The following is a 22,647-nucleotide window of genomic DNA, read 5'->3' as shown; positions in this document are numbered from 1 at the left end:
GTAAAATCCACATAGCTTTTTACCCAGTTATACATAGAAGCATGAGTACTAATGGTTGTTTAAAGACAGATGATCCCATTGTTTTTTCCTCTTACCCAGAAGCACCCTGTATCCAATGTCATTTTAAAGGTTCGTTCACATTGTAACATATATCAGTACCTTTTTATTGTTGAGTAATATACCGTAATATACCATAGTATAACTATACCAAATTTTATTTATTCAACAATCAGTTGGCAAATATGTGTTTCCTCTTTTTGGTTATTATGAGTAATGCTGCTAAGAACATTCTTCTACAAGTTTTTATGTGTTACAGGTATACACCAAGGAGTGGAAATGCAGGGAACTGTAGTACTTCGGTTTAACATTTGAGGAACTATATGCTCTTTTCCAAAACCAGTCATATCATTTTACTTTCCCTCTGGTAATTTATGTGGATTCTGAGTTCTCCAAATTCTCATCAACTCTTGTTATTGCTGTCTTTTTAATTATTTTCTACTGGATGTGAAGTGGTATCTCATGTGGTTTTGATTTCCATTTCCTTAATAACTAATGAATATTTTTTCACGTGTCCATTGTATGTCTTCTTTGGAGTAATGTTAATTTAATCCTTAGACAATTTTTGATTATTGACCTCATACTTACTGTAGTTCTATTATATTTTAAAATTTCTTCTTATTTTACACTTGATGTTAGCCAAAAGGCCAAGAAGTGATGAGAAATTTTTCTTATTTTAAAACAACTCCTATGAAATTTTACACTTCAGAAAAAAAGATAACATGCACACAGTGTCAAGCATGAGGCGTGTACTATGTTGGGCAAGTGATTATGGTCCTTGGTTGTAGAATGAACCCTGAATATTGCCTTAATAGTTACTAATGCACACAAATCGATGTCAGACAAAAGTAAAATTGTACAGCATATGAAAGGTACCTCTTTCTTTCTAATCATTGATATATACAATCTTAGCTACCTTCCCCTTAAGTATCTCTATAAATCTAATGGAATCTAATTTTTCCTAATACCATTTAGGGCAGTTCCTTGGACTTTAGAATATGTATATGAATCACTTGGGAATTATGTTAAAATGATGATTTTTAGGTAGGTCTGAGGTAGGACCTGAGATTCTTTCTAAAGAGATTTTTCTAAAGAGTACACTGGTGACCTCATGTGCTGGTCAATGGATCATACTTCAATTAGCAAAGTTAAGAGTATGAACTGATAACTTGGCTTTTAAATACAAAAAGCTATCCCCAAGTCTTAGGAAGTTTCCACAAAGGTATGTTTAAGAATTCCAAAGAGTGAGCTGGGCAGAGAAATTAATTACCTGTAGCAGGTGCCTTGCCCAGTATCCAAGTACAAGACAGCATGTTCATTAAGGAAGAGGCCCTACTTAGCTACTTTCTTGAGCAGAGGTATTTCTAGCCTGACAACTGAATAGGCACATACTTGTGACTACAGATGCCATTTGAAGATGTCAAGGTATCCTTCCAACATCAGTTTATAATGAAAATAGAGGACTAGTTGAAAAAGAACATCAATTAATTACATTTGCAGTTAAGCATATACATATCATTACTTTGAAACATAAAGTAATATGTAATTAAAATAATATATAATTATATTATAATTATATTGTAATATGTAATTATATTATATGTAATATAAACTAAACCTATTGAACATGGGTGAACCTTGGAACGTTACATAATAAGAGAAGCCTTTCACAAAATGAAATGTCTGGAATCTCCACATGTATAGACATGGCAAGTACATTAATAGTTGCCTAGGTCAGAGCAGTAAGGGCAAGTGGGATTGACTATTAACAGGTACGCAATTTCTGAGTGACAAAAATTTTCTAAAATTAGATTGTAGTAGTGATTATCCAGCTATGTGACTATACTAAAGCCACTGAATTCCACTTTAAAGGAATGAATATTGTGCTAAGTTTTCTTTCAACACAGCTGTTAAAAATGTCAAACCACAATGTGGGAAAAAATTTTTACCAGCTGTTCCTTAGATAATGGTCTACTATCTAGAATCTGTAAAGAACTTAAAAAATTAAGAGACCAAATTTAAAGACCAAATCCAAAAATGTGCATCCGAAATGAATAAACATTTCTCAGACAAAGAAGTAGAAATAGCAAATAAACAGATGAAAAAATGTTCAACATCACTGGTCATTCGAGAGATGCAAATGAAAACACTGAGATTCCACCTCACCCCAGAAAGAAAGGCTGCTATCGTGAAATCAACCAATAACAAATGCTGGAGGGGATATGGGGAAAAGGAACCCTTCTCCACTGTTGGTGGGAGTGCAAACTGGTGCAACCAGTGTGGAAATCAGTATGGAGATACCTCAAAGAACTAGGACTAGAGGTCCCATTTGACCCAGCTATTCCCCTGGTGGGTATTTTCCCAAAAGAATTAAAAGAATCATACCACAGCGATATATGTGCATCCATGTTCATAGCACCACAGTTTATAATAGCTAAAACTTAGATACAGCCCAATTGCCTATCAAGTGGAAACTGGATAAAGAAAATGTGGTTTTCTAAAAAAATAAAATGGAGTATTAGTCATAAAGAATGAGAAATTACAGACATTTATAGCTAAATGTATGTGCATTGAAGTGATACTCTTAAGTGAAATAAATAGGGCACACGTGAAAATATCGAATGGTTTCTCTAGTGTAAGAAACTGAAAGTATAAATAAAGATGAAAAGGTATAATAGATCATGTGAATTAGGAAGAAATGGGGCAAAGCGGAAGGGGAAGTGGGAGGAGTAGGAGAAAGGAAAGAAGGGAATGAAATTAATACGAGAAAATGGAAAACTAGAAACAAAGTCTTTGTAAATAGGGAGGGATGAGGGGTTGAAGGGAGGGCAGGGGAAGGGGGAAAAATAAGAACTAAGATGTATCATGTAAAGGCACAAATTCCCAATGATGAGTGTTATCACATTGTATACCTAAAATGTACCAATAAAATTTTTAAAAACATAACAGAGAAATATTAGAGATAAGGAATAGAGCCCAAAGGAACAGGGTCCATATAAGGGCAATAGAATATCTTAATGGCCTTGGCTTGTGACACAATTGTGATCTAAACACACAGAATATTTTCCCTCTTTCCATATCCAAAGCTTAGATTCCTTCAGGCTGGCTTGAGAAGTTATTGTTTTGATTGGGGGGATTGGACAGTGGAAGCAAGAGGTGGCTCTGATGATAGGCAGCATGTGAATCCAAGCTATACTGATTGATTATTAGCTCTGTCATCTTAGACAAGTTACTTAATTTCTCTCTGCTTCAGTTTTTCTCATCTGAGAAATATATGAAAATCTTGAATGAGGCCCAAGTCAATTAACATGTTTGAGAAAACATTATCCCTTTAGGTGTTAAGGGTTACTGATGTTTACTATTCTGATTTCAAATGAAGTTAACAAGGGACTATTGTCTGTCCACAAGAGAGGAGGCAGACATGGTATTCTTTTGTCATAAAACTCACGAGTACCCTACCTCTACAAGAAAAAAGAGAGAAATTACATTTTATAATTCTAAGCCTTCACTTATTTAGGCCTCTGGGGGAAAAAACTAAAGCCATTATAAAAGAAATAATGTTGAGAGACAGAAACTTCTTGGTAAACAAAACTCTCTGAAATATTTAGAAGATTTAGTTAAGAATGAACTAGAACAACATCAATAGCACTTCCTTGAAATCAGAAATAAATTCCAAAATAACTGGGAAGCATTTCTGAGGTAGTGCTTAGATAAATGTTTACAATCTAAAATAGGATAACATAGAATAGAATAAATTTACCTATGAAAATAATACTCTCACCTGTACAAGGTGAATATGAAACTATGCCTTTCTGTGAAAAATGAACCCCCCTACAACATTTACACATTATATACTGTGTTATCTGACTGCTACACTCTTTTTGTCTGCTGCTGAAATAGTTTTCTATGGATGCAGATAATTGATTTGTCTCTTAATAACTGTAGAAACTATTGCATAAAACATCAGCCTGACAAGTTTTTAGAGTTTCATGATAAAGTATAAAGTATTTTACACTCTTCATGTGTGTGTGGGTGTGTGTATGTACATTTGTGTTTGTATGATGTTTATACTCATGTATTTAGTATATCTCCTCAGGTTCTGGTACCATTTAGTAAGTACCAAGTAAAGTTATTTTTGAATCAGTTAATGTTTGAATTGTACATGTAGTAATGCCTGAATTTAGAGAGTAACGTATCCAGTTTAGTTTTGGCTTTCTGAATACTTTTTGCGGGTATGTCTTAGGAGTATAAAGGCCTGTTTTAGAAAGAAAAAACAAGAGCCACTGGGCAGGAAATGTTCTTTTATTTATAAAACTGAGGAGCAGAAGTGTGGGGAACAGGGTTGAGTTTCATCTAGCTCACTTACTGTCATTTAGCTTTTCAATCTTTATTCTCCTCACTGACCCACTGAGTTTAGCAGTAACGATTTCACAGGAGAAACAAATGACAAATGTATATCAATAAAACACTACCAAATTTCAACTTTTTAAACATTTTTCATGCCAGAGTGAGCATGGCTCATGCCCATCCCAAGACCCAGTGAGAAGAGGGTTTATTGCATGTTCATTGATTAATGAATGAATCTTAGACTTTATATAAAACAGTGAGCACACATTTATTGATCTATAAATCAGAGAAAAGTACTAAGGCCTCAGACAAACAGTATTTTCCTCCATTTTAAAGCATAGTAAATTTAAATCTGAGTCTCAAAATTGTAGTCAGCATGTCTCGGAATCTGCAGCACATGTTCTCTTCTATTATTGAAGGAGACAGCTGCCTAGTCAATGTAAATTTCATTATAAAATTGTTTAATACAATTCACAATAATGGGAGGACAAACACATTCAAGACACTAATGGAGGGTCTGAGTTTGATATGTGGAGACAAAGAAGCCTGTCAGACTTAGAGTCATCTATTGTTTCACAGAGAAATGTGGGCAATAAAAGAGAAGGCGTGCTGGTGAAAGGGGACTCTCACTCACCCCCACCACTGTCCCTCCTAACCAAGACAGGAAGGGAAGGCAATGGAATTAGCGCCTAGATTTTTGGTTTAGTAAGGAAATGCTATCTATACATTGAATCACATTGTCCTCAGCTTTCCAGCCACATTTGTTAGAACCCTTTGACTCTCAAAACTCTCCTAATTTTGGAGATATTACAATATCGTAGTTTTCCTCTTACCCTTCTGACTAGGCCATCCTTGTCTCATTCCATATCTGGTCAGCAATACTACAAGTTCCTGTGAATATTTTTAGGCCCAATCCTTGGGCAGTATCCATAATGCAACTTTTCAACTATTCCTATGGTTTCAAATTCTATCTCTATACATAAAATTTCCCCAAACTTACATTAGGCCCAAACTTCTCCACTAAATAGTAGTTCTATATAGTATACCCCCATGTTCACAGAGAAGCTTCAAGATCCACAGGAGACACCTGAAACCATGAATATGTACTGTTCCTATATATAATATATGTATGATTAAATTTAATTTATAAATTAAGCACAGTAGGAGATTAATAAGAAAAAATAACAAAATAGAAAAATCATAATATATTTTAATAAAAGTTATTTAAAACTTATAAATTATTTACTTCTAGGACTTTCCATTTAATATTTTCATACCAAAGTTGACAGTGGGTAACTGAAACCAGGAAGAGAAACCACAGATAAGAGGCGACTACTGCCTGATTAATAAACAGTTATTTCCACATGAAAATATGCATGTTATCTGAAAAATATATATTTTGAAGCTAACTGAATTTTCCTAATGTGGACTCAAAGACTTAATATATTGAATAAGTATTATAATTAATAGCTTTGAAAGACAATTTTCATTTTGAACATGATGAAATAGTTGTTTTGGATACTGTTTCCTTTGTTACCTGATTAGAACCTTAGCACATTATGTAAAAAGAGAACAAACCCTAGTGCTTCTAAACCCGTTTTACATAGTGTTAGATATTCACTATAAAGTTACTAAATGTTATAAATTGGTAAATGGAGAAAGTCAGAGAACCTATGAAGGAATGCAGAAGTAGATACCTACTTGACATTATTCTGGTAAAATTTGCCCTTAGACTGCTGGAATCAGTATGATACTTCATGCTGCACTATGGTTTATGCAGCAAGAAAACAGAGCTATTTAAAAAGTAGAGGAAGACAGAAACATCTTAACCACCTCACGTTTCACCCCACTGTCATCCTATGATTTACAAATGCAATCAGCTCAGCATTATACAAACACAGGGGCTTTGTTTGGAAAAAAATTCTGTATTTTTTTTCTGACATTAAAAGCATGTTTCACTGAAACTTAATGTCTACTCAGCCAATTCTTTCATGTGGATTTCTTAATGTTTAGTACTCTGTCCACTTTATTGCTGCCCTCAGATGGTTGCTTTTTTTGTGGAAAAACTACTGAATTTAAGTAAGTCTAGTGGTATTTTCCCTTTTCTCCTGAGTTAATACTTATATTCCCAATGAATCTCACCAAAAAGATTTACTTTTTGGGAAATAAAGTGATACAGTTAAAAGCAAAAATATCAACACAAAAGAAACTATTTTTCTCTCATTGCAATATTTAACATTTTTTGAATGTAAGCGCCCTTTGAAATGACACTCTTAAGAGAGATGGATCGCATATTTTATAGATTTTATTTATGATTTTATAAGAAACCCTATTTGTTCACAGTTGGTGTGTGGTTTATGTTAGTAAAATAGGTAAAATGCAATTTACAATGCGACAATTTTCAAAACACACTAATAATGAGGATCTAAGACTTCTTGTTTATTACATTACTGAGCTATCCATTGTTACCACAATTGATAAAGTGTGAAAATGATGGAATTTAGAGTAAAATGACTAGGATCCAGATGTAGTTCTTTTTCCTGAAAAGCTCTTTTTGAAAGACAATTATGGTACAAGAGCATTGATTTTATATTTATCATAGTAGGTAACACTAAAAGCTGCTTTATTAGGATGTGTGAGACTGACAATTGTCCAGTAGTGTATGTCGAATTAACACCTCGATAATGGCAGTTAGGAGAATTTCACGAGACCTGGCCCATGGCCTTTGAAGCACTCTGTGATCTGCTTCATAACCTCGCCCTGACTTCAGCCCCGCCACCACTCTAACCCTAGCTCACTGCATTGTACCAACCGCTCAGTTGTACGCCTCAGTGCACCAGACACTGTCACGCCTCAGAGCCTTTGCATGTGCTGTTACTTAAGCCTAAAATAATCTTCTGTCCTTTTGCAGGGCTAGCATTTTCATTTCACTCAGGTCTCTGCTCTAATACCACCTTCTTTCAGAGGGCTTCACGACATAGCTTACTTAAAATGGTACTTCTCAATCATACTGTTTTCATTGTACTGCATTTTATTTAATAAAACTTTTTAAAATTCTTGGTAAAGAGCTTTAATAGTGCTCTTTCCTACCTAACGTTATATGTTATTTTCCTTTTTAATGCCTGTCTTGCTCTTTCTAACTAAATTCCACAAAAACAGAGGTGTTGCCTGTTGTACTAGCGCTAGAAGAGCATGTGGTGCAGAACTGCTGCTTAATAAACGTTTACTGAACTAATACATAAGGGGATGAATAAATGATCTTTCATGCACTCCGTACTAGGTGTGAAGCAATTTTCAGAGTGCTTTATATAGACGATTTAAATTACTCATTCAAATAGGCCTACAAGTGTTTTCTAGGGATTCAACCCACGGGCTCCCACATGACAGCAAGTATTCTACAACTGAGACACATCCCCCAACCACTACTGGTATTTTCCAAATGAAGAAAACAGAAATGTTATCAGATTCAAAGTTAATAGAGCAAAGTTTGGAAACTGAGCTGCTCGATTTCAAAACCTACACTTCAATTACTGCTACAAAGCCTCATATCCAGCTATTTTTATATTAATTGATCTTTGACTATATTTTTATAACGTGAACTGAGGTATCCAAAGCACACTGATATAGCTAAATTTTATTGCCAAAAAGAATTACTGTGTTTAGTGGCTACAAAAGTAAACCAACACATCAAATCTCAAAAGTCAGCATTTAGAAAGAATTGAGAGGAACTCGGAGGCGGGAGACCTTTGTCTTCACAAGTGACAAGAGCATGACTTACCTCCAGGTGACCAGCGATGACAGCAATGTGGAGTGCAGTGAGGCCACCGAACCCCACCTGCTGCACATCACCCCCACTGTGGAGGAAGGAAGTGATCAGTTCTGCACTGTCCTGTAAGGAAACACACTTTTAGTGTTGCTTTTCCCTTAACGGTAGGTAGGAAGGCTGTGCAGCAGGATGTATCGATTCCTGACTGTCAGCCAGTTTAGAAGCTCAGAGAAAACCTAAGTGTGATTTCTGGCAAAAGAACACCTTGGAGAGTGGAGAGGACCTCTAGATGGCTGAACTGCAGGACCAAATGATGCAGCTGTGCAGGGCCAATCAATCCCCTACCACCTGACGGCTAAAGGTAGAAAGGACATTTACCTTTGATGAGATTCTTGCCAACGAAAGTCAGTCTTACATGTGGATTGATCTAATACATGTTTTCTCCAGCAACTAAACTTAGCTGCAAAAGAGGTTAAGAATTTACAGAAGCAGTATGAAGGTTTTTTTTTTAAGATATAAAGATGAAACATTCCTTCTGAGTAGAGAATATAAGTCAAGTATTGAATGAACTTGACGATTCCATGCAGTTTAGTAAGGTGCTTCTCATATTACCATCATGGCACCTAAGCATAAGGAGCGAAGTGTTTTTCTTAATTTGACTCATTTTAACAAGTCAGAACTCTCACACTCAAAAATGTGACACGTAGGTAATGTGTTTAAGAAAACCCCTAGACTTGGAAGGAAATGCACAGATGTCAGGTGTAATTTTCCCCATCAAGTAAGAATTCAACTGCAATTTCTGTAGTTCTTAGTTCATCAATACACCAAATGGCAAAATTTAAAATCTCCAGAGAAGATTCCACTATATTTATGAATTAAATACAATATTTTGGCTCTTTTTGTGTTGTTTGCTGTACATAATGAATTATGTACATATTATTTAGAAGTGTAACTTGTCACAGATAAAAATCTAGAGAAGTTGTTAAAAAAAACCTTTTAAAAACCTTAATAAAGAACTTTGAATAGAAAATTAAAGCATAGCTTCTAAATTTTCCTTCAACCTATCTGCTCTATCACAAAAGTTAAATAAATATTGTCTTTTCAACTTTACTATTCCATTGGCTCTTTCAGCTCAGTCTAAAAAATTTATGTTTTCTCCATTACAAAAAAAACCCTTTCCCCCATTGATGATAATTTAATATTATATTTATCTTTGCCTTCATTTTCTAACCTCCTGGAAAAGTTATAGATCACATTCTGATCACATCTTTGGCGTAATCTTTAGTCAGGTCTACTCAAGTCTCATTTCAGTTAGGTTTATACCCAGTCTCACTCAACTGAGTCCACCACAATCCTCATATGTTGGACCTTGCTTTTCTTATGCTACTCCTTGTAAGTCAGTTTTATTTCCTTCCTTACTTTCTTCCTTTTTTCTTTCCTTCCCTTTATCATCTTTCTTTCTTCTCTCTCCTTCCTCTTTTCTTTCTTTCTCTTTCTTCTTTCCCTCTTTCTTTCTTTCTTTCTTTCTTTCTTTCTTTCTTTCTTTCTTTCTTTCTTTCTTTCTTTCTTTCTTTTTTCTTTCTCTTTCTTTCTTTCCTTTGCTCCCTTCCCTTTTCTTTTCCTTCCTTGCTTGTTTTCTCTTTCCTTCCTTCTCTTGAATTATCAGGAGACATGATCATGACTGCTTGTGGTTTCCTTTTTGTTCTCTCTTTTCTGTTTTTCTGTCTGTCTCCTAAAAGTGTATGTTTGGGAGTTTAGTCCCAAGCCACCTTTTCACTCTAATTATTTCCCTTGGTAACTTCTGAAAACTTGATCTTTGCTCCTGATTTCTCTACTAAGCCTGGGTCTCAAATGTTTTACCTATTAATGACATTTCAAACTTCAAATTGCTTTTGTATCATTTATAATTTTATCAGTGTTATCTGTCATTTTCTAATATTTCTTATTTATATTGACATTTCCATGTGCTAAATCATGATTAGAGTCCTTCTAACTCAAACTACTTCTGAATTTTTCTTCTTATAACTTATTTATGCTTTTTCATATTTTTAACATTATCTTTTATATTTAAAGCTTCCTGGCTAGTCTTCTTGACTAGTGTAGTCCATCCTCCACAGGGTTATCTGCTAAATTTCCTATGCCCAGTTTTGATTATGTCATCACCTGAGGCAATAACCATTTTCTAACACTAAACAAATTTACTGAGTACATATGCTATGTTCAACATTGTTCTCAGCAACAAGGGCAGTGCAGTAAGACAGTCAAATCCTTGCCCTTGTGGAACTCTTATTTTACTGATTATAAGTGAATGGAGAGATGGAAAATAAATGAATTAGAAAATACTATACAATAACATAAGTTTACCAATGGCTGTAAAACAAAATAGGTGAATGACTGGTGACCACTTCAAACTGAATAATTAGGGGAAAGTTTCACTGAGAAAGTGTGACTTTTGAAGTAAGTTGAAAATACCAAAAAGAAGAAATCTTGGCCACAATTTCAAGGACAGACTTAGCAGCTAGTGCAGAAATTCTAAGATGGAAATAAGGTTGGTGTGTTTGAAGACCAGAAAAAAAGACCAGTGTCTAATAGGTAGTAAAAAACAAGAAGGGAAGAGTAATGTACAATATGATCAAAGATGTTTGCAGTCATATGACCTTGTGAGCTATACTATAGACGATTTAGAATTTTTCCAAGTGCAATAAATAACAAGGAAGTGAAATGAGATAAGGGGAAAATCAGGAAGAAGTAAAATATTTTGTTTTCACATGTTCAACTTGAGATGTGAGGTATGATTACCAGTATTAGGATTAAACTCCCTAGTTGGCATTCTAGCTCTGCTGATGGCTGTGTGGCCCAATGCAAGATTTATAACCTCTTTTCACTAATTTCTTTGTTTATATGAAAAGAGGACGGTAACTGCATCCATATGACAACATGTGATAATACTCAGAAAGCACTGAAAAGGTTAATGGCACAATATTAAACAGAACTCAACTACTGGCCATGGGAGTCTGGGGCTCAGTATAGTCTTCAATGGAAACTTCAAAATAAGAGAGTAATTTGATTTCAGCATCTGGCTCTCTTTCTCCTTTTAACTCCTTTCCACAATTTTACTCCTTTTGCTTCATTAGTTACCCACTAAAACAATCAAAGCCTTAAAACAGAGCAGCACCCATGCCGGAAATTAGGCAGTGCCTACTTATTTAACTAGTGATAGGCTTCTAGTGATGAATTCCTCCTTCAGAGAAAACAAATTACAGGACTTAACTCTAACCTCACCAGTAACCTTTAATTTTGGGTTCCGGAGACTACACCCATGAGTATTGACTGATATAATGGTTATTGCCTTAAAATATTTTCCCCATAGATGGTGTGACGGTTAATCTTGTCAACTTTATTGGCCTGTGAGCCACCTAGGAGGGTAGGAAAGCACATTTCCAGGTAAGCTTGGTGGGCCAGGGTGTCATGGCCTTGAAGATTATATCGGATCTCTGGCCCCTTCCTTTCTGATGTCTTTCTTTCTCTCTCAGCTTCTCCCAACCATGAGTTGAACCCTCTGCCATGTCCCACTACCATGATGCTTCTGTGCTTTGTATTCAATTTACCATGGGCTGAAATCTCTACAAGAACAAGAAAAGATCCTTCTTCCTTCATGTTATGTATGTCAGGTATCTTGTTCCAGCAATGCAAATCTAAGTAATGCAGATGTGCAGGACTTTAAATACAGAAAATTGATAAATGTTTTTTAATCATAAAGTTATTTTTTCCTGATATTTACTGGAAGTTAAATCAGGAGGGCTCTACCACTGAGCTCTGAACTATATCCCTAGTCTATTTTTGTCCTTTTAATTATTTATTTTCTCCCTTTCTTTCCTTTTCTTTCTTCCTTTCCTTTTCTTTTCTTTTTGAAATTTGAGACCGTGTTAATGAGCTTCCCAAGCTGGTCTTATGCTTGCAATCATCCTGCCTCAGCCTTCTGAGTAACTGGGATTATAAGCATGTGCCACCATACCTGGCACATAAAGTCATTTTTTAAGTACAGGAAAATATGATATATTTGAGCAAATTGAAGTGTTGAACAAATGATATTACAAATGACAAATTATAGAAATAGTCACAACATATAGAAGTAACAAGTGGTTTATATTTTTAACATATAAAACACTCACATAAATCAGTAGAACGATGGATATTGTTTCACTAAACACTTACCAATGAATAATCTACTTACAAAAAGCATTGTGTTAGGCTAAATGAAAATAAATAATATGTAAATCAGGAACATTGTGAAATATTTATTTATCCAGACGACTATAGTCAACACACATTCATCCTTTCTCAAGTGTCCCTATATGTTATCCTATTTAGTCTACGTTTGTGAATTCAAGAAAAAGCATAAGCTGTTTAGTTAAAAGTTATAATTGTCATTACACACTTTGACTGAATTTCTGTTTTGACCTTCGATTGATATCAGTACCATATTACCAAATAGTACTGACCCAGAAGAGTTACTTTTCCAAGCTGTGCTGAAAGAGAATAACAACAAAACAATTATTACAACTGATAAAGTGCTATTATGGGCCAAGTGCCACACAAAATGTTTTATCTATAAGGAAAAAATATTGTCAATTATATTTTATGGAAGAGGAAATTCAGGTTTTAAGAATTTAAAGTATGTCTTGTACCTTGCATGGTTTGTGTTGGAGCTACAGACACATCCAGGCCTAGTAGACGCTAAATCCATACTTCTCTTCTGACTCTGTACAGTAATTTCACTGATTTTTTATTCTAGTCTCAAAGGCCAAACTCCAGATAATGCACTTTTTATATATTTAAATAATCCTCCAAATATTTCTCTTCTATTCTACAGGAATATCTTGTTTTAATGGGGAGAAATTTTTAAAGTCAACAATATAGCTCATACCCACTGAAAAGGACTTTAATAAAAAATACAGACACTAGGAGAATAATGAATATTATAAAGCTTTCATTTGTTCTTGTTATTTATGATAATTAACAATTACCTAATGACACTTAAAGAAAAGATGGGCCTTACAACTTGCATAGGGAATCCTCTTCTGGGAAACCTGGAAGGTTTTCCTCTATGCACTCTCTAGCTACATTTGCAGCATTATTATTCAGTAGGACCCAGAAGCATTTGGAAGCGTAGGATACATAAGCCTTCTTTAATGTATTTATGTATACAATATTTATAATTTTTAAACAGAACATCCACGTATGGAGAATAAGGCTTATACAAAAAAAGTAGTCTATGTGCTTCTAGAAATACGATTTATGGTAAAATAGACCTGTGAAATGCACTTAAGTGGATAAAAACGTTTGGTAGTGTGAATTACTCAATTCTTGCTTCTGGGACAAAATACCTGACACTTGCAATGTAAAGGAGGAGAGGTTTATTTGGCTCACAGTTTCAAAGGTTTTAGCTCATGACTGGCTGACTCCAGGGCAGAAATAGTATGGTAGAATGGGTGGGCAGAGGAAATCTATGGCAGACAGGAAGCTGAGCAAGAAGAAGGGGCCAGGGACAACGATATATCCTTCCAAGTCATGGACCCAGTGACCTATCTCTTCAACTAGGGCCACCTCCTCAAATAACATTCAGGTGTGAGCTCAACCATAGATTAATCCACTAATGAACAGAGCGGCCCCATGATCCAATCACTTTCCAAAAGCCTCACCACTGAACACATGAGGCTTCGGGGGACATTTTAGATCTAAACCGTAGCATAGTAGTAGCAACTCCAAACCTGTACTACTCATCAATCTTTAAACAGTATTTAATAGCCTGCCTGTTGTTAGCTTTGTGACTATTGTGGTGAAGAAAGCCACAGGAGATATCCTCCGAATCAGAGATCTCAGATCCCCAGGCACTAAATTACACTTAAAAAAAAAAGACTGTGTAAATTGTATTTATCAGAATAAAAAGTAAAGTGGGCCTTTTTATTGTCTAAAAATTCATTTTGTTTTGTCTGTGGAAACAGTATATTTTCCGGTGGTTTCAAAGCATGGCAAGCACCACATCCATTCTTTCCTTGAGATGTGAGTTCTGTGTCCCTTTTTGAATCCCAGTAGATTGTTATCAACAGAATATAGCCAAGTGAACAGTTTCTTCCAAAGCTGGGTCACAGAAATCTACAGAGCTACTTTTTGTTTGTTGAAGACTTGCCCTCAAAGACCTGAGCCACCATGTAAGACACCCAGGATACTTGGGGAGGGTGTCTGTGACAGAAAGGCTTTCCAATCACCTGGCCTAGATAAGCCCACACTTAATTGTCATCTCAGCCCAAGCACCATCAAGTGAAGCCTCCAGGAATATATATGTATTCATGCAACTGGGGACAGCACAGTATAGGGACAGCAAAGCAAACCAAACCTTTTTTTACACACTGATGACCACTTCCTACAATTGGGAAATGTTTCTTGACCATTTGAGCTGTGGGTTCGTTTCTATAAAATGAAGCTAATAGGATCAATCTCATGGGACTGTTGTGAAGATGAAATCAAATAGTGCTTCAATTTATTGAGCCCAGTGCTCGACACATAACTTTTAAGATCATTTAGTATGTATACTCTATCACATTCTATCTACAGTAAAGTAATCCCATTTTTCATTTGTTATAAAATGAGGCGCATTTCTCCAGGTGTGGAAGACACAGAGACATGCCACTGGGATCTTGGGTTAGCTGGCAGCCTCCTCAGCAAGCTATTTCAAGAGCCACTGAGCATGATAGTCATGGTCACCCTCTTCTTAAGAGTTGTTGCCAGTCAATGAACAAGTGAGGTAAGAAAAGACCGAGGTACCACTCCTTTAGAAGGCAGGTTTTACTGTGTAACTCCCCAGTGGACCAACAGAGATGGCCTCTTATCAGGTCTGCAGTGTGGTCTGACAGGCCCTCATATCAATGTTGCTTTTTCTTTTTGTCTGTCAAAGGTGTCACTTCCAAATAATTCCCTTGTACTTTTAAATTCTTCTCAGTGTCAAATGGCATTCCATATTATAAAATGTGAAATTAATGAAGTTTAAATTGAACCCGAACTGGGATTTGCACATAGTTCTACTGACTTTGAGTACCGTGCTTTTCTTAATACACTGTCTTATCCCAACATGACTTTTATTTGCCTTTCATGCTTAAGCTTTGAACTCGTACTCCACACTTATAAAAGGGGAGTGTCTAATACCTGAGACATCTGTTCTATAAAGTTGTAAGGGAGATCAAATAATATATTATGTGTGCAAATAACTGTAAACACAAGAGTCTTGCAGGATATGTTTATACTTTTATTGGGTATATCACTCCTAAGATTGACCTACTTCTGTAAGAATATTCACCTTGTGTCTCAGTCCATTCTGCTGAAGAAATATTGAATCTGAAATACCTCAATTTCCTTATCTTTAAGACTTCAGAGTTGGGATAAATTGTATTGTGAAACAACCTATCTACTTCGAAAGTTCCTTGAAGCTTGATGTTCCTTACATCAAGCTCCAAAGCAGATTTAAAGCAGAAATAAACTTGATGTGGAAAGATTGAGTTTCTGGATGTGAAAGTGGAGACAGATAAACATGTACCTAATACTGTATTACTCAAAGTGTTTTTTTCTTTGTAAACCCAATTTACCTAATAACAATTATTATAGTCTATTTTCATTGAGAAAAAAAAGCATTTTTGTAGTTTTTGAAGAATATTGTGGTTTCTTCTAGGACAAGGAAACTATGCAAGGATTTAGCAGAAAATGGATTGTATTTAGTTCCTGGCATTAAAATTTAATGGACAAGAGCTGCTTCATACAGCATAGATATCCTCAATGAAAGGATCTATTCTTGAGTTAAAAAAAAAATGGGGAAGGTGCACACCTACACAACTCTCATTGAAGTCATTCTGAATTTATTTTCACAAAAGATATCAATTTTTCAGGGTTTCATAGTGATAAAAAATTGCTTGCTTGAAATTTTGAAACAGAAAGAAAAAAAGAGAGGGAACACATCTTTGTCTGAGTACCTACATTCTTTTCAGGGTAATGACTCCAAATTTGCTTTTGACCTACTTTTTCTCCATACTTCTGCTGACCATCATTTTATTTCCCAGTTTTCTATAATCTCTTGCTCCCAGTGGGCAGTTCCAATTGACCCTTGAATATACTTAAATCTTTTCATTCAATAATGATTACTCAGGGAGAAGTCTCTGGGATATGGGAAGAATGCAAATGCATGGTGTTTGAAAAAAATCTTGACTATTGCAATGTCTTTAATTTGTTTTGACTTGCAACATATTATTTAAGATATGAAAAAATCTACACAGGCTGTAAATTTTTATGTTAGCCAAAAGGGCAAATGTTTAAGAAGTCTGAACAATGCTGCTGGAGAAACCTGCCTATGATGCTGCCCCTTCATGATACTGCTCAATTCTTTGCTATTTTAGGAAACTAATTAGTATTCATTGCCTCCACTTTCCTACTTCCATTTATTTGTTACCTATTTTTGTACCTTTTACTCCCCCAAATTCAGTAAAATATATCTTAAAGAGCCTAATAGTTTTCTAATTTTCAATCTAATGACTAAAATAGGCTATTATCTTACCTAATGTCAGCATGACTTTACTTATGCTTAGTTTTCTGCTTCCTAGTTACCATAGAATCCTAACTGCATGCATTCTTTTGTGCAACATGTATTTATTAATGTATGTGGACCAGGATTGTTTTAAGTGTCCAGAATAAGAAAATATGTAATTTAAGTCAGATTCTGAATTTATGGTGCTTATTATTACAATCAGAGTTGATGAATAGGCCACCGGGGGATGGATGTATATGGTTTATCTTATATAGTATTTTTAATAAAAAATTAAATTAATGACAAACATTTAATATCAGAAGTGTCACATAATTTATGATTCTCTGAAATTTGAGGCAATACTAACCTACAGTCTTACATAAAAATGATTATCTGGAGCTGAACAGATTGCTCTCTTCATGTGATGCATTACGTTCTCTAAATTACTGCAGACTCCAGTATGTCCTCTTGTATTTCAAAAATATTAACTCTGAGTATTATTCTCCACTGTTGTATGACATATTGTCTAACACTTTCTTCCCTTTCTCTCTCTCTCTTTCTTTCTTTCTTTCTTTCTTTCTTTTCTTTCTGTTACCTGTTGTTGTTGTTGTTTTTTTTTTGTCTGAAGACATGTGAGATTGTCATGCTAATCTAGAGGAAGATATTTAACCAGGAAAGAAAGTATAGTATAAGTATCGTATACTTACTTATAATGTAAATAGAGGATACTTAAGCAGTAAAATAGTGCCTTAGAGAAACACCAAACCCAAACTCAGGAAGGTTACAGAAGTTTTATTCAGAAAACAGTGCTATGTAATGTAAAAATTGAAGCATAAGTTAGTATTTTCACTTAACATCTTATTAGATTTGCATTGAGAACATGCTAATTTTGAAAGAAATTATAGAAGATTTACTTACTAAGGAGAAATGTGAGATATATATCATCTTAATAATTGTTTTAATTTGTGGGCATAAATATTCTGTACTTTCTTAAAGCAGAGACGTAGTATTAAACAGTATTTTAAAATTACCATTAACTGAAGAGGATATTTAAGTATGCACAAAATGAGATTTTCTTATTGGAAGTTTTGTTTTTCTTCTTTATAGACTATCCTATTACTCTCTTGACAAATTCTCATTTGGGAAAAATGCAGTTTTTAATCAAGAAATTATATTTGTATAAATATTTAAAAAGCAAGTTGGATTTTTAAAAATCAATTTAAGTTAATGAATCTTTTAATCTTTTCTCCAAATCAATGGTTCCCAACCAAAGGTAATTTTACTTCCCAGAGGCAATATCTAGAGGCATTTTTGGTTTTCATATTTGGGAATAAGGGTAGTGGCTACTGCTATTTATGGAAAAGAGGTCAGAGATGCTGCTAAACATTTTATAATGCACAGGATAGCCACCCACAACAAGAATAAAAATCTTCCCATCCAAAATATCAGTAATCCCAAGGCTGAAGAACCTTGGTAAAAATAACCAGGCAGTTAGAAACTGTGAAACACTTGTTTTCGGTCTTGTATTTAGGTCTTGTAGGGGAAAATAATTATCTCAACTTTTCAATCAAATACATGTGCTAAAGAGGAGAAAAGAAATCAAGAAAAATACAGTGAGAGGCAGGGCTCTGTAGAGAAACAACTTAGATGTACAGAGCCAGCAAGATATAGATTTGAATTAGATTGTTGCCATACCATGCCTCTGCCATTTGTAATAAATACATAAAATGACTTCTTCTTCTGAATGATAGGAATGAGATTTTGCTAGGAGTCTATATAATGAAATAAATGGCCATCTCCTTTCATACATGCATTTAGCACTGAAGTGCTAAAGAAAAGGTTGACAAATCACAATGCTGCTTTTAATTCACAAAAGAAATTCCATTAAGTGGTTTAGCTATGCATTGGGTGAGAGGTATGTGTGAGGTTAAATTGGTTGATCTAATAGGCTTTTTGTTCATTAGCATTCTCATCTAAGATCTTCCAAGCTATATTCGGAGTCTCAATTTTTCCTCTTAAACTCTTGTGTGCCACTTTGGGAGTTCACAGTACTCAAACTGTAACAAATAAATATCTGGAATTCTAAAGAGAGAAGGGCTGAGAGTAACCATTTGCTCTTTTGTAAAAAATTATTTTCTGATTTCAGTACATGGAAATATGTGATAGTTTATGCCAACAAAATTCACTGGATTTATATATTTAAATACCTGATTTAAAATATACTGACTCTTAAAAAACTGGCAGGAATCTTTAAAGAATTCCTGTGATGAAAACACACATACTAATTTAAGAAGAAGCAAATATAAAGGCAGAGCAGGTGCTTTTTTTCTCCTATTCTCTGCTTTTTTGTAAGCCAAATTTGCAATCTAATTGTATATGAAATAAATTGGTAAAACATTTGAGTCTTATAAAAAATTATTTGAAATATAGATTTATTTACAAAAAGTATATCTTGTCTTGAGCTATTTATTAATGATATTTTTTGCTCAAATGTATTATTTCTAAGCAAATACATGTATTTTGGTGCTAATTTTATAATATACAAGACAGTTCCAGGAGTCAGTTGACCTAAGTATAGAGGCCACTATATAGAGACCACTTCTCCTTGTCCCTTCACACTGCAATAATCCAGAAGAAATCACACATTTCGTTTTGTTTTTCTGTAATAGTGACTGATATAATTACTTTCCAATCAATGTTTTTTAAAATTAAAGTTTAACAATAATAGTTAATTTTTATTTAAATTTTTATTTGCTATGTGCTATTTATTTTGCTAAGTATTGCAAATGTTTATTCTTTTTAAAACTCTAAACCACCCAACAAAATAATTTGATTTATTCTATTTTATAGATGAGACAATTGAGAGGTTGAGGGAAAATTTAATCTACCTAAAGATGCACAACTAGTAAGTCTCAGAACAGAAATATGAATGTAAATAGTTAATTTCTAAGGAGACAGTCTTTTTATAGATACACAATATCAATAAATTTGAAGTATTATTTGCACTTATTTGTGGATCTTATTTAATTTCCAAGAGTGCTCATTAAAGATCCTGTATTTGAGGAATCAAGGAAAAACACTTATTCATAACACTGAAAGTTCACAGATCAGCATGTGAAATATGCACATAAACAAATAATTATAAGTACTGTAATAAAAGATAAAGTAAACTTGTATTTTTTGGAAACCAAAATTGAGCCCAGTGAAATATTTTTGGGAATTCAAGAAGACTTAAGATGTTTCAATTTATTTTGGCTTCAAATAAGTAATAATTTTGTATGAGAAAAAGAAGCAAAAATATTTTAGCCAAAGGCATTATAAAAACAAAAACAGAGAAGTGTAAAACTGTTTGGCTTAAAGAATGGAGTAATCTAAAATTACTCCTCAAATGGTAGCCTATAAGCACTCAAGCTAGCTTTAAAGAAAAGTGCACTCTGCTTGTGATGGCTAATTTCATGTGTCAATTTGACTGAGGTGAGAGACACTGGGCTCACAGGAAGTGTGGATTTGCTTCTATTTGAGCTGGTACATCTATCTTCTGCCAACATACATCTTCCAGTTGACCCTCTGATCCTGACTTGAGTTATAAGACCTCAGTAGTGATCCTTAGTATATAGTCTTAGACCGCTTGCATCAAATTAGCCCAAATTCTGTTAGAAATTTAGGTTCGTAGAACACCATAAAAGAGGAAAATATCTATTTTAAATATTTAGTTACCATCCAATTCTCATGTACATTAAATTGAAAATTATTAGGGTGGGGAAGTTGCACAAAAAGAGTCTGAGAGTGTTTTCAGAAAAATTAGGAATTAAGAAATCTTGAATCTCTTATTAAGAATTCGAATTTTAATAAAGAGGCAATAGAACATTTTAAACAGAAGCATTCACATAATAGATTTGTGTCTTACACAGATCATTTTAGAAGCAATGTAAAAATAGGGGTATGGCAGAACATCTTGTATGGACTTTTTTACTGGCAAGTAAACCACAAAACGGAACAAAGTATATGATGTAACTTTCCTTTGCACTGCAGAACATGAAAGAAGAACTGTGATCTTTGGGAGAAGGGAAAGATACCAAGTGGTTCCACAGTACGACCGCCATGAATCCCTACCTGAAACTCTTCTCTATCACAGAGCAAAAGATGTAAGCAAGGGTAGTCTCACTGCGTAAGAGTGCAATCATCATTCTGATATCACGAAATGGCTATAATTTGCAGTCCAGGTTAACTGAGAAAGAAATGAAGTTTCGTAGAGGACGCCAGGCATCTCCATGGAGATTGACCACAGCTCCTTGTGGCTCAGAAAAAGACTACAAAATCTAGGAAAGCTCAACTTATCTATGGTTCAAAGGTGTGTGATGATATGCACCACTGGGAGATTTGGAGGTTCCAACTAACCAGAATGGAGAGACTTCAAGTAGTTTGGCCATTCAGATGAAGCACTACAAAGCCATGTCTTAGGAGTAGTAAAGACCATATCCTGGAATAAGAAATATCGCAAAAGGCTAAGTTCAGATCTGAAATAGACTCATTCTAATAAAAAAATCCAATCAAGATTGACTAAATCAAATGTATACACCAAAAATATACATGCACACCAAAACCAAAACAGAAATAACTAAACAAATACCATTTGAAGAAAAATGACACAGTCCATATGTCTAATGTGCTAAAAAACAATAGATGAAGAAGCAACAGGACAATTTGATTTGAAGCTGACCTAAAAAGCATTCAAAAGAAACAAATGCTGAGCTTATTGAGGTGTTAAAAACAACATGTAGGGCATTTAAAGTAGTCCCTAATAATAGTATCAAAAATAAAGGAAAAGATGGAAGAAGAGTGGAGGGAACTGACTGTGACATAGCAGGAGGAAACTTCTAACAGTGATAGAAATACCACAGCATGATTGGCATGATGGTTAAATGACTATACACATTTTCAAAAGTTATCAACTGTCCACTTAAAATTGTGAATTTTATCATGTATTTATTATACTACAATAAATTAAAACTCTGTAAGAAGTCCAATGAGCAAAAAGAAAACAAAAAACTTTAGGACTAAAATCCAAGTAATGTTAAGCAAAGATAATGCAATTACTGAAAAGTAGCCAGTCATATGAGGCAGGCCTAGCATGATAGGATGTACAATTTAAGGAGCTATTGATATGGCCAACAAAAAAATCAGATTTACATTATTCATTTTGACTATTATGAACAAAATAAAGTTCAACTGCAATAATTTTAAAAATCCAAAACAGATGTTTAAGTAACTGCTTTGTAACCATCAAACATATTAAAATCTAGAAAGCAAAATAATAAGCTGAGAAACTTTTAAGTTAAAGGAGATAAAAGAAATAAGAACATTTTGGATGATTCTGAATCGGATGCAAGATTAGAAAATAATCTATCAATCATATAATTGATCAAATTTGAATTTAGACTTTAGATTATAGTAGTATCATATAGGTTTAAATTTTTTTGTTTTTATAATTACATTGGTGTTATACAAGTGAATTTCCTTGGTCTTAGGAATTAAAGTACTTAGCAGCAACAGGGCATGTTGCCTTCAATTTATGTTCAAATGGCTCAGCAAAAAAAAAGAAAAAGAATGAAAATGAGACAACATGTAAACAATTAGATAACCTAGATTAAAGATATGTAACACTTTCCTATAGAAGTCTTGCAATTTTTAAAAGTTCAAAACAAGATTAAAATAAACATTTATTAGAAAATTACAGGGTAGGGGAACTAGAGTCCAAAATGAATTAGCTACTCATTGCAGTTTTTCAGCCAAAGAATAATTAGAACTATTTTCAATGCACTAGTAGTATGAACAGGTACTTTATAGTAGTTTTGCATTTGAAGTGAAATGGTGAATTTATTTTTTTTTATATTTAAAAAAAAAGGCA

General features: G+C 34.2%; 1 protein-coding gene across 1 annotated transcript in view; it reads right to left on the bottom strand.

Moving 5' to 3' along the window:
• Positions 1-22,647, bottom strand: part of Tnni3k (TNNI3 interacting kinase) — a 330,025-nt gene that overhangs the window by 250,250 nt on the left and 57,128 nt on the right. Inside the window, 1 exon segment of the mRNA XM_087212909.1 lies at positions 8,183-8,293. Within this exon segment, the coding sequence (XP_087069035.1) occupies positions 8,183-8,293 (111 nt within the window).

Source organism: Heterocephalus glaber, unplaced genomic scaffold, assembly GCF_053883595.1.
Source record: "Heterocephalus glaber isolate CG9 unplaced genomic scaffold, H.glaber_assembly_v1.0 deba00001442, whole genome shotgun sequence".
NCBI classification, from domain to species: domain Eukaryota; kingdom Metazoa; phylum Chordata; class Mammalia; order Rodentia; family Bathyergidae; genus Heterocephalus; species Heterocephalus glaber.
This window is presented reverse-complemented; position numbering and strand designations above follow the sequence as displayed.